We start from the raw sequence: 13,899 nt of genomic DNA, 5'->3' as shown, positions 1-13,899 counted from the left end.
TCATTAAAGCTTTAAAGACCTGTAGCTTTGCTTAAGATAGTACTGACTTTGTATTAGAAAAAAATGATCAAAATATAGCCATGTAGCAGAAAATTCTGACCTGCTGTTTAAGAGAAGTTTTTAAAAACTTTATGCTCTCATCATGTAACAAGATATATTTTGTTTTGGACTAAAATTTCCCTAAAGTATTCGTTCTGTTTTCTTTATCATATGTCACTTCCCTTCCTTCTCTCCATTGTTTCGGTCATTCTTTTTCATTTCAGTGATTAGTGTGAGTCCCTTTCTCTTGTCGAAAGATCTAAAAGTTACAGCACCTAGATTCAGTTCCAATGTGTTTCTGTTCATAAAGTCATGAGGAGGAAATGCATGTGTGAGACTTTATTTGAAAAGAAGAATAGACAGCAGGTGAAAACAAAGAGAAAACAGGTGCCTGGAGAGAACAGAGGGTGACAGATATCATTTTTCTTTTTTTTTCTTTTTTTCTACACAAGCACATTATTCTTTCCTACACAAGGCTAATGTTACTGTAGTTTACTTTCAGACACTTGTCCAAGGCCAAGGTGAAAACTGCACTGAGTGACGGACTGAATCCTAAGGTGCCCAGGAGCTGGAACAGGGATTAGTCATTCTTGAAGAGACAAACATTATTATAGGTCTCGTTTCTTTCTAGTTTTCAGCAGAGACCCCTTTAAGCAGTAGTGTGCCTGTGTGTGTTGTAGATTAAAGGGCCAGAAAAGACTCTGGAGGAAAGACGCTCCAGCCTGGATGCTGAGATTGACTCACTGACCAGTATCCTGGCCGATCTGGAGAGCAGCTCCCCATACAAGCCTCGGACACCACAGGTAACGCACTCTACACATGTCTTCCAAGGTACCACAGCCTTACAGTAATTGGCAAAATGGCAGGCATTTGTCTTGATATACACTACGTGCTTACATTTAGACCCAGCTCTTCTCATGTTTTTCAGGAATGGTCATGATTTATGTCAGTGGTTATTATGTGAAGTTTGCAAATACTTAACACGTTAAGTTTAACTGAGGAAACAGCAAACAAAAGCCTTGTTTTGCCAATACTGACATAAAAACTGTATATTTTCTCCCCTTGTTTTGACATCAGCAAGCTTTTTAAACACTGCGTCCACATGCTGTCCACGCTGTTAGACACACCTACCTTGTAGGTGTAAAGTCAGAGACAGTAGCTCATCTGTTGCTGCACAGTTTTTGTGTTTGTTGTCCTCTAGTCGTTCATCAGTGGTCACTGGATGTGACTGGATTGATATCTATGGTGGGTGGACGATTCTCTGTTCAGAAGTCTGAGGGGCTTAAAATCTCCAGGAGCCCTGCTGTGTCTGATCACCACAACCATCAGTATCAAATCATACCTGCACTGTGGTGGTCCTGTGAGGAACAGCTCGAAGAACAGGGTGAAAGTGGGCAAACAAAGTATGCAGAGGAACAGATAGACTAAAGTCTGTAATTGTAGAATTACACAGTGCTCCTGTATGGTCAGTGGATATGAGAGAATAGAAAGTGAGAGTAGAAATAAGGAGTTGGTCATAATATTATGGCTCTTTGGTGTAATATCAATAAAAGCAAGTGATTTGACTGTTTATCCACTTACAACAAAAGATGTTTTGTACTTCTTGTGTCTGCCAGTTCTTTGTATGTGACATTTCCAAAGCATGCAAACTGCATCGGTTATGCTACTGTTTTGCTCAAGTAATGCAAGGGTAGCTTGTGTGAATCAGGCCTAATTGAAAAGTATCAGTGAAAACACTCATGGGAAATTCAAAGTAAGACAAATGTGTACGGGTGAAGCTCTGAATTTACAAGAATTTCAGGCTATTTAGGTCTCGCATCCTCTGTAGGCCTCTCTATTTTCTGACCCTAGATTTCAATTGTAGAGGATGCCATTCTGTCCAAATATGTGACCACCAAGATGGTCCATCAGTCTGTCTTTCATAGAATTGATCCATCAAATGATCAAACTGCAGGCCAATCCATTTATTCATACTTACATTTGACAATATAAAGAATTCCATATTTTAATACGTGTAGCAGTCATTTCTCATTTTTGGAAAGTGTTATGAGTCTAAAATTACAATGACCCATATCATTAATAGATGTTAAATGATATTAAGAGCAGACTGCTCAAGTTGAAGCCTAGGGCACTTTGCTAAATAGTTTTTCACATTGAATGTAGGCCATTGCATTTCAGACAGTGGTATTCCATTTGAAACGACCAGCTTTTTACCTGTTAAAATGTGGTGAGAGAAAAGAGCTTTCTGTGAACCCCCTTTTTCCCCTGAACCTGTTCTTATTTGTGTCTTAGGTCTTTTTATTTAGCTACTCCCTGGAATAAAAGAGGACTCTATATTATAAAACCATAATAACTACTGTAATGAGTAATGAGCATGTGTTCTGTACACCCAGCCCTCAGTGGTTTCAAATTCAAAAACTCCATGATATGATGAAGCCAGTGCTCTTAATACAGGTCTGCAGTCTGATTGGCTGAGCCATGTTCCATGCCTTGATACATCTAGATATGATTGCACACTTTTGATGAATTGAATATAATTCTTCAAACCCAAGCTTTTATCAGATTGTTGACCATGTATCCACTTAAAAGTATGGCTGTGTGTACAATAACTGCACTTTTGGACTAAACATTAATTGTTAATGTATGAAAAACCAAATCAATTATAGCTGATTTTATTTAACGCTTCACCAATTCATTACCCAATTTAAAAAGAAAAATTAGATCATCTCACCCCAAAACATTATTCAGGGCAGGAAATCCCAGCAATACAAATGAAATTTCAGAATTAATTAGAACATAGCCATTCAGTAAATGTCTTGAGAGTAGATTAAGCCCCATCACTTGATAAGAAGAGAAATATAAGGGCTGAGGGCATCATACCCCGGGGGTCTTTCCTTGTTGCCTTATTCTAGAGCCAATTGTATACTATCAGAAACAAAATGTAAATTACCAGTACACTGTTGTTCCTAATCTTGGCTCTGCTTCTTTTAAGGTGGAAAGTCATGTTTAAGTAAGAAGCCAACTGTAGCTTGTTCCTTGTAAGTTTTTATTCACTGTTTGAATTACCACAAGGTCTCATTTGTAACTCAAGCTGTTAAGTTTTCTAGCCCTTTCAGCATGCATTTATATTAGAAATCTATGTAGATTTTGGCCTAATTCAACTGTATGGGGAAGTCTTTACACACTCACTATTTCTAGTTGCATGTGATACTATAAGTGTCAGTAGCAGAGAATCACCTGGTGTATTGTTTGCCAACAAAGTAGCGCTGCAGAGCTCTAGATGGAGCTCTCTGGGGATTAGCAAGCAGTCAAGAGGTCAGGTATCAGTCACTCAGTGCCATGCTCTTGTTTTTATGGCTTTGGCTTTTGCTGTGGCAAATGGAGACTAGCTAATGATACAGTGCCTTCTGAAAACATCTGCCTTCAGCCAGGAGAGCTTATTTGCAGCAACAAGACACAAGTCTCTACACACACACAACCACAACCACTCAAATACACACTTTCCCCAACTCTCCACACAGACTTAAACCCACCCACATACACAGGAACACATTTTTAGCAGTTGTCCACCTGCCAGCTACTGAAATTGCAGGTAAATAATTTCTAAATAAAATATAATGTAAGTGCAGATCTTTGTAAAAATACCTCACGTGTGCTACAATATAGAGGAGGGTTTCTGAAAGCTTTTGTCAGCAGGATGTGAAAAATTGATGCCCACCTGTACAGAGGCCAGGGAAAGAACGCAGTGTGTTAGTAGGTGATCCGCCATGCCTGAGCAGTTTCTGCTGCTGGGGTCAGATCTCAGAGCCAGGCCCAGTTACTTCATGTTATTCTTCATTCATCCCTTTACAACGTTCATACTGTTTCAACATCATAGGCCGTGCTTCTGCCTCAGCCCTGCTGTCATTTAGCAATGACTGAGTACAATTGCAGCGGAGGGGACGATCTGGAAGTATCCTCAGGAAGGTCCTTGCCGCTGTTTAAAAGAAAAGCCTAAAGTGGCGCTTCAGGGGTGTGTTCTGAATGCCTGAACATCTTCCTGGATGACACAAGCGTGCAGCAATTCTGAAGAGCTTGATACAGTGAACCTAAGTGTGGTGTTGATGAATAGGCATGGTGTGGTAATAAGCTGTCATGACTCAAGGTAACCACATGGGTTATTGTTTTCTGTGGTTGCAGGCCACTTCAGGACTCTTGTGTACACACACACACACACATTCTTGCTGATGCTGATTCTGGCTGATTAACTTGTGTTGACTGGCATTTTATTCATCCAGCTGCTCTCTCCACAGTGCAGTAAGGGTTTTCGTCCTCCCTCTTGGGCACACTCACACTCTTTCTCTCTCTCTCTCTCTCTCTGTCCATGTTTTGTTCTTTTTTTTTCTCTTACCCTTTCTTACTCTTCTGTCATTTTTGTACATCTTTTTTCCTTCTTTCCTCCTTTAATTTGCTGACTTGTATATTTAATTAACTCACGCTTTCTCTCCTTTTTACCAATATTTCTCTCTTTCTCTCTCTCTCTCTCTGGCACAGCTGTTGAAGTGCTGATCTTCCGCTTGTTTAAGCAGAGAGTAAAAGGCAGCCTTAGTTTTGCAGCTTCGTTCCCTGTTTGATGGAGCTTCTTTGAGAGCTGCTGGGGGCTGGGAAGGTGACTCTAGCGCCAGGAGAGTAGACCTGCTCTGCGGTTTGTAGACGCCAGAGTGTGGAGAAAAGCCGCTGAGGTTGTTTTATGACAGGCTAATAAAAGCGTTAGCAGTGCTCAGCCCCGCCCCTGATGGCTTCACGCACATCAAAACAATTTTGTTTGCTTTACTTGGTAGTCTCCATGGCATAAGAGGAGGTAATGAAATGTGATCATTATATAAGTCCCAGTTGCTTCCTCCTCACTCCAATCCATTCGAGAGGCAATTTTGAGGTTGACATAGATTGCCAAGTTTTCTCCAAACTCTCAGGGTGCTGTGGAATTACTTCATAGTTTGTCATGTTAAGTCAGAAGTTGTTTTTTAAATTTTATTAATTTTTATTATTATTAATTTTTTAAAACTGTTTTGCAAATACAACGAGCTGTGCTTTGGTTTGCCTCCATGAAATATTGCTATGAAATTATTATAATTGAATCTATAATGAAGTCTGATCATTTATGAAAATGATTTGTTACAATGAGGTTTAATGCAGCTCCAGACATCATTGTAACTGAAGGGTGTTGGGGGGGGGTGCAAAACAACAACAACAGAAATAAGACAATAACCCTCCTATGGCTGCTCCTTTAAAGGAAGAGGCAGGCCAAGATTGTCAGTTTTTGAGGGTTTTTCTTTCTTTTGTGAATGCTAAATGTAGCACCACTGCTCAGCTCCTTGTTATCATGTGTGATTGGTGGTTATTTGTTGTTGTTGACATTAGTTTTTCATCAGCTAGCCAGTCAATGTCAAGAATAACATGCGGCTTCAGTTCTGTATCAGTAAGAGGCACCGTCCTTGAAAAGAGCAGGAAGTGCTTATTTGTGCATGCAAATCATTCTTCATATGAAATGGCACAATCAAAACCTCGTCTCTTAAAAGGACAAAATTAAACTCTTAGACATTTGTTGATATATCTTCTGAATATAAAGCAAGAGGCTTAAGTGTTGTGATGCTGATACATTTTATTATTATTATTATTATTATTATTATTATTATTATTATTATTTCCCTTTCCTTTTCTTTACTTGGCAGCATTCTCCTTGTCTGCTCCATGTGTGAGATTCTGGAGGCATGCTTTTACGTTAAAGATCACACATCCGTTAGCCGCCTTGTTGCTCAGTTCATGCTGGTGGCCCTTTCATGGTCACAGCAGTGGATGCGTGGTACGCGAGCACTAACACAGCTAGTGCGCAGCAGAGTTATGTCTCTGTGCATTACATCTGTTGGGGGAGAGTTAACAAGGAGTCTAGATGAGTGTCAAAACACAGCCTTCAGAGGCCCAGAGCAGTAGCGTTAACACTGGAGCTAGGAGGGGACAGGCGTGACCTCTTGTTCTCTAGCTACCACTCCGTAGCATAAATATGCTAGCACTCCTACCTAACGAGGTGTGAGTGGGCATACTCACCTGCTCCAGGCCTCATGTTTAAGCTCACAGTACCAGATTTATTAGCTGTTTTGGTTTGAGAAGGCCATAAATAAATCAATTAGAAACATGTAAAGCTAATCATGTTTAGTTTTTGTGTGTTTTTAATGTGGAAAGCCAGTGTTGTGAGTGTTTTTGTTTTGACAGAGCACCCAGAGTTCACTTTTTTTTTTTTTTTTTTTTTTTTTAGGAAAACCACAAATAAAACAATGAATAAAGTTAATCATCTGCTTTTTTTTGGTGTATTTTAATAAGTAAAGCTTACTTATCGCTCATGCCAGTGCTAGTCATTTTGGTTACTTTTGTTTTGACGGAGTGCCATTTTGCACATTCACTTTCTTCATTCTCTGTTTTGATTACAGAAATCCACAAATGAATAAACCAATCACAAGACAGGAATGAACTACAACTTTTGTTCCCATTGTGTGTCTTTTTAATGAAGAAAGTTTACAAGCCAGTCCCTGTGCAGTGGAAATGTTGGTCATTTTTGTTAATTTATTTGTTTATTGGAAAAAAAAAACCTTAAGATGCCTGAACACGGCATTGGAGATGTGGTGAACTGGAAAGACCCCCAGACTAGAAACTGCCAATAGACAGCAGGGGACTTCTAAAGTTTCAGCTAAGTGCCACCAAAACAAACTTATGAATGCCAGGGGTCTGAGATTCTGTAACTCTGGGCACAACCTTTAATGACTAGCCTGAGTTTGGAAATCCCAAAAGTAACAAGACTGCCATGACCTCTCTGCGTAGCCTGAAAATGTAATCTAGCTTATTTGCTGATGCTGAAAATGCATTGGCAGAATTCACGCTTTTAATTAAGCGCAACACTGAGACAGGGCGAGAGGTCGTGTTGGTATGCTACACATAAAGATGGTGTCAGAAGGGATGAGCCTGTGGCACTAATAAGTGCCTTCTCCTGTCTCTTCCACTGTGACATTAAGGGCCCTAATAATAACAAAAGTACCGCTGCCACTTCCAGGTGTTTCTGCTCTTGACAGATGTGATGAGACTTATTACATCACATGCTGAGTGGCTCCTATCCATTATAAGATGGACTTCTTAAACTGAACTGAACTGCACTCATTTTTCTAGAGACATCTCTTAGATCACATGTCCACCACATATTAAATTAGTGATTATTTTTTTAAGCCTCACCTCTACGATTTTCAGGATATATATATTTAATAGATATTGTAGTTGAAGTCACTAGAAAATCTTGCTGAAGTTAATAACTAGCTGCATTTCTAAATTTGCATTATTAAAACTTTAATTAATAAATAGCTAGCTCATGTAGAACATGTGCTATTTAAACTACAACCTGACTAACCTTTCACATACTTTAAAGGTTTAATATCTTATCAGGTGTTTATTGTGAGATTTCCTTTGTTATATACATTTGTTTCAACTCAAATGAGACTACACTAATACTGGGAAATGGCACTTGATTCTGTAGCTTCATTCATTTTGGTGGTCATGTTTGTTATTTCCACATACAAACACACAAACACACACAAGATGTGGAGGATTCACACATTACGTCATCTGGGAGCCCTAAGGCACTTTTCCCTTCTTCACTTCATGACCATCCTGTAACTGTCAGCAGGGGCTTAACAAATAACTAGACTGAAACTTAAGTTGTTTGTTAATTTTTTCCCCCCACACTTTCATGAGAAATGTTCCTGTCAGACATGTACGTTTCTATATTTATTTATTTTTTAAACTGAGAAATTGCCCCATCATCTTTAGCTTTGTTTCTCTCTCTCTCTCTCTCTACCAGACAAAGTGTAGCTGTCTCTCCCTCCTACGCTCCATTTCAAGGAGACACCGCTGTTTTCCCCAAATCTCAAATTGTTTGAGTACATTGTAAAGCAGCTGAACAAAAACGCTGTTCAGCGGCCTGTTGAGCTGTAAGTGGACCTGAGGCTAACAGTGCCATTCAGAGAGCTTTCTCTGCTCTCAGCTCAAATCTCCCTTTGCTCTGTGCCTCATTCCTGAACACCACTGCTTTACCAGCGATTTTGGAGCTGAAGAGTGAGCACACAATTGTAATAGGTTCATTAATAGAAGCAGTTAATACTGAAATAATAATTAAAATAAGCTTATTTATTTATTTATTGCACTGGTGTAAGTCCTTCAGATCAGAGTGCCAATGTCAGCTGTCTTCTCTTGTTGCACAGTGCATATTTAAATTACGGTAGGCAAAGTAAAGCACATAGACTTTAGGTAAGATATCTTAAGTTCCCGGTGAGCCTAAAATGGAATCATCTCAAACTTACACATGATAATATTTCTGCATAAGGAGGGGGATATCAAAAGAAAGCAGGTTGGGGAAAAATTAAAGAAATTCTTAAAGAATGAAAAAGCAATTGTACTCCTAATAGTTGTGCAAGAACTAGAAGACCTAGAACTGTCGTCATCAGGTCAACAACACAAACACCTTTCATCTTTGACAAACAGGCAGGTTCCACTTTAACTTCCTCAGGTGTTTCTGGCCATCCTTCCACTTTTAGAGGACAGCTTAGTGCTGTGGTTCTGAAAGAATGTGTAGCTGTCAAGAAGCTGCTGAGAAAAGAAGATATAAAAAAAAATCTGCCAGTGTTCTCAGATCAATGAAATGCTCAACTCAGAGCCCTGACCTCAGCATCATTGAAAATGTTTGGGGCTTCATGGATTATGCGACGCAGAAATTGTTACCAAACTATAAAACAGAACTTTGAAGGTGTGGAAAAATAAACCAGCAGATTTCTTTAAAAATAAACAAATGGTCTGGACATCCCCAGACCCTTAGGTTCTACAAAGCTGTAATTTGTGACTTAAGTGTTTTGTTGCAGAAAACCTGAGAGCTACTTTTTATTCTATGTCACAGCTGGGTTTCTCCTTCCTAATACAACATTGCACTGCTGTCAAGGCAGGAAACAGATGACTATTGTAAAGTGAGGGATGATTTTGGATGCCTTCTCTTAGGCTTGCCTTTTGCCCCACATCTTATACAAGCAGTCAGCTAAATGTTTTGTAACGAGGTGCCCCCGCTCCAGCTGAATTTAAAGTTTCCAGTGGATCAGGAGACTTCTGACCTCAATCTTCCAGCTGACCTTTTAACCAGGTGCTGTGTAATGCCCCCACCTTTTGCCAAGAGCTTTAAAAATTAACAGTAAATTTGAAGTTTAAAAAGCTTTTAGGGGGGCAGCCTATTTGATCTGCACTTGGGGAGTGACCAGCATGACAGTATTCCGGATGAAATATTGATAAACTTTCCTCTCCTTAAACATTTGGATTTGCTGTGTTTTCCCAACACTGCCGACTCTGTGGCCCCTCCTTTTGCTCTGGGGCTGGGCTGGGTCAGGTCAGGGGAAAATGAGAGAGAGGAGGGTATAAAGGCTGGAAGAAAGTGTGACAATTAAATAAAGGAGAGTGAGTGAGTCATGGTGGATTAAATGTAAATACATAAACTCATGTGCCACATCTTGCCCCATGGCTCCAGCGGAGGCATGTGGGAGCTAGAGTGTGTGTCAATGAGAGTTTATGAGGTCAGGGGGCCTTTCCTGAGTCTATGTCAGTCAAGTTTGCTGTTTGCTAAGGTGAAGTGGTCTGAACCCTGTTTGTTAAAGTAGTTTTTGATTGCATTGTAAAGGATGTAATTGCTTTGGTGTGAGAGGAACAGTGAGAGCGGCCCAGTGTGCTCACGTCAAGAGATTGTTTGTACACTGAGAGCTCACTGTGAAGTAGAGTCTGTTGACCTGCTGCTTTGTTGTTTTATCATGTAATTGTTAAGTTGCCCCTTTGGATCCATCAGGTGGATATCTTTATATGTTAGCGCTCAACTCAGTGACGTATGTTAATGTGGTAGCCCTAAGTGGCTGAGCGTATTCATTCTAGCCTTTTAAACAAACACACTGCTTCGACACTCTACAACATATACCATCTGTTTGAATGTACACTGGCGTTTGCATGTAAAACATCTAGTTTTTCGGTGTGTAGCTCTTCATAAAATGGGTTTGTAACTTTCTCACTCACGTTTTACAAAATGGTCCACAACTGCCACTATTTAGTACTTTGTATTAATCACATAGTGTGTCTTTGTTATTTAATAACTCGTACGGGTCATTAGGATATTGATTTGTAATTACATTATTAATACACATAGTTACACAATTCCACCTGCATTGGATTGTGCACCTTCACTTTCTTGCTGGCTCAGTATAACAGATATGAGGTTTGCATTTCCATCAATAAAAACAGTACACAAACTGTAACAGTTTGAAACATTTGCAACAGGGTGTGAACGTTTAGAGTCTATACTTTAGACTGCATTTCTAAGGGTTAAATTTATATATTTATTTATTATTATTATTTTATTTTATTTTTTTGGGAAAAGCTTTATCAGAACTTGAGCTCTAGCATTGAGGTGTTTCTCAAGCATCGCTTTAAAATATCATTGGCCTTTGGAATATTTCGGCTGACAGTTTGCAATATTTCGCTGGTGAATTGCTATTAGTCACGCTGCAGTTGAATTGGAGAGTTCAAGGTTCTTCTCGATGCCTCATTCTCTGTCCCCATGTTTATTTGCTTAGCAGTGATTTCATTTGTCAGGAAGGGAAATGGTGGGTCTATAGAAGTGCATCTTCACCCTGTCACTTCTTCAGCCAGCTACATTCTCTTAGAGAGGTTTGTGCAATATTGAAATCTTCCACACAGTTAAGCACCAGCTGAGGGCTTCCATAAGCTGCTGTCAGTGGATCTCTGTATGTTTGTGTGGTAGGTATGCACAGACAGGTTTGTTTATGTATCTTGTCAGAATGTAGGGTAATACATATATCTTGTTTTCCCTTTGTATTGTATGGGGCCTTTCAGTAAGTTCTCAGTATGTGTATGAAGTTAAACAGTTATGAAATGTATTCATTTTTTTCTCTCTTTCTATGTAATCATTTAATTCTACACATGTTTTAAAATGTAGCAAATAGATTTTTAATTCCCTGAGGTAAAATTGTTACTTGACAATTATGATTTATTGTCGTTTTCATCAGAAACTTGTACTCCACTGAGCTCTTTCTTCAACTATGGAAATCACTCAAGTGCGATCACTAAATGTGAGCTGTATGTTGGATTGCTAATGGTGTATGTTGACTAATATTTGTCAACGTATATTTGCTTTTAGGGCAGCATGATGGCACAACAGGTAGTGTTGTGTTACACAGCTCCAGGGACCTGGAGGTCGTGGGTTCAAGTCCCTCTCCGGGTGTCTGTCTGTGAGGAGTTTGGTGTGTTCTCCGCGGCGGTTTCCTCCCACAGTCCAAAAACACACGTGGGTAGGTGGATTGGAGACACAAAAGTGTCCGTAGGTGTGAGTGAAAGTGTGAGTTTGTGTTGCCCTGTGAAGGACTGGCGCACCCTCCAGGGTGTATTCCCGCCTTGCGCCCAATGATTCCAGGTAGGCTCTGGACCCACCGTGACCCTGAACTGGATAAGCGCTTACAGATAATGAATGAATGTGTTTCTCATAACTGTTTAGATTGTCACAGTCGCTATGAACACTAATGTCTGAAATGAGGTGGTGATTCCTCATAGAGTGTCACTTAACAGAATAATCATGAAATTACCTGCAGAATAGTAGATTATATCAATAACAAGAACTTACTGAACGCCACTTGTATGTAGAAATCATTTTATGAAGTAATTGTAGAAATCTTTCAGTTGTGATTTTTTTTCATTTGTAAGGAGATTTCTGAGGAGATTAGATACAAGGCCATCCACTTACATAAAGAAGAGGAAATTCGAAAGAAAAATATGAGCTTAAAAAAAAAAAGTTAGTTTAGAGAAGCGTGTTTGTGACTGATCAGTCTCTGGTTCAAGGTCCTGCACTCACAAGAAAAAAATGTGTGTTTGTAGAACAAAGACAGTGCTTTCTCCTCCCTAAACATTTATAGCTGAAGTGCCTTTGAGCAAAGCATCTAACCCCCAACTGTTCCCTGAGTGCTAAAGTAGCTGCTCTCCATCCTGGGAGTGGGTTAACTGCCCCTTGTCACTAGCCTGTGTGTTTCTGTCAAAGACAGGTTAAATGCAGAGTCCAAATTTGATTGCAATAATGTGCACTGAAAATAAAAGCATGTTTTACATATAAAAAGTTAATTAACACACACAGAGAAAATGGGACTTTGAATAATTACCACACAAAACCTTTGTGTGAAAGATACGTAATTATTTGAGAAATAATGTTGCTACCCACCCTTCCTGAAGTCAAGATATTTGTCCTGCTAAATGTATAAAAACAAAAATGTATGCAGAGCGTGCTGTTATAATACTGGATTTTATACTCAGCTGGCTTTTAGCATGACAATGAGTGTCAAAACCTTACAGCTGTGTGACTCTCAGCTTCCCAGCTAACACTTGCAGATTCTGAATGGTAATGAAGCCATGACATGCTTCTGTACTGTGTTATATGTAGTTTGTTTGGCATATGGGTAACTTCAGACAGCTTCAAATTCCAGACCATAAGTTTACATTCAGGTGGCAACTGCACAGGCTTGTATCTGTGGCCAGACATGAGCCACATTCGATTGGGCTTAGCCCCTCACAAAGTGGTGATATAAGTGACATAAACATACACTGTGGATTGTGTGATATCTTTATAAGAGGAGCATGAAAGAAATAATTTTGCTCAGTACAATACATGGACTAAAGTGATATACAGCCTCCCACCATTGAACTATGGAGCAGTGAAAATTAATTGTGTGGAATAATGGTGCACCATTCAGTCCCTTGGTTTGAGTTGTTGTTGTGTTTGTGATCCAGAACTAATCGTCCAACATCCACACATCACCTCAGTGATGTGATAACTGAATACCACTAAATCCTTGCTGAAAAGTTCTAACATAGTGTAAAGCCTTCCCTAAAAGTAGAGATTGTTTCTACACAAAAGAGGAAACAAAATCACTATTAATTACTTTTGATGAAGAGTGTATGAATGGGCTCATTCACAGTACAACACACTTTCTCGCTCTGTGGATGGATCAAGAACCCACCAAAGGGGTGACTGGGCTATCGACTCAAGTCATTTACTTTGGCTTAATTCAAATGAAAGCTGTGTGAAAAAGGCACACAAGTCCTGTTTAAATCGAAGTACATCAGAGAGGATCTCCCCCTCCTTTTTTTTTTTTAAACTGGTCCCCTGTTTCTAATTTGTGCTTTGTCTCTGAATTGTAATTAAGGAATCCATTCACAGACTGGCTAGCTGTAGACCATGGGAAATCTGCTCTGATTGAATTCTCTCACCTCCATTCTTTAGACTCACTATGCTCTTTTTCAGCTTTATAGACAAACCAAGTCTCACTAAATCTCAGTTGCTGTGTTTGAGTGGGAATTTTTAGAAACGCAGTATGTAATTTATGATGGCTATATGGTGTGTCTGCTCTTATGAACAGTAAGGAGACTGCTGGAAAAAGCTTAGGTGTAACTGCTGTTCCCGTTAGCCAAATAAATCTCTTGAAAGTGTCCCTCCTTTTTCTCAGGTTCATGTGCAGCGTTTAAGCTATGAGTTACGCCGCCACTGCCTCCACTCTGTAAAAGACAGCAGAAGTGCTGACTGTTTGGCTCTTTATTCGATTAAAGAGCTTTCCTGTGCATTGGCCACATAAATCTAAACCGGGATGCATAGTCCTGCCAGGCTGTTTAGTCTGACTGAGTGGTCAGTAGTCTATAAAGCAGAGAAGTGGTCTGGTCTGGTTACTGGAAACAAACCAATCCAGACGCTACAAAGCCCTA

The 13,899-nt window shown here is 39.7% G+C and overlaps 1 protein-coding gene across 7 annotated transcripts in view; it reads left to right on the top strand.

Annotated features, from left to right (window-relative positions):
- Positions 1-13,899, top strand: part of lpp (LIM domain containing preferred translocation partner in lipoma) — a 269,809-nt gene that overhangs the window by 159,039 nt on the left and 96,871 nt on the right. For all 7 annotated transcript variants that reach the window (XM_066663357.1, XM_066663351.1, XM_066663353.1 and 4 more), the window contains one exon: positions 720-842. In XM_066663357.1, coding sequence (XP_066519454.1) covers positions 720-842 — 123 coding nt within the window. The remainder of the gene's footprint in view (positions 1-719; positions 843-13,899) is intronic.

Source organism: Hoplias malabaricus, chromosome 3 (assembly GCF_029633855.1).
Source record: "Hoplias malabaricus isolate fHopMal1 chromosome 3, fHopMal1.hap1, whole genome shotgun sequence".
Taxonomy (NCBI): domain Eukaryota; kingdom Metazoa; phylum Chordata; class Actinopteri; order Characiformes; family Erythrinidae; genus Hoplias; species Hoplias malabaricus.
The sequence above is the reverse complement of the archived record's forward strand: the minus strand, read 5'-3'. Positions and strand labels throughout refer to the sequence as shown.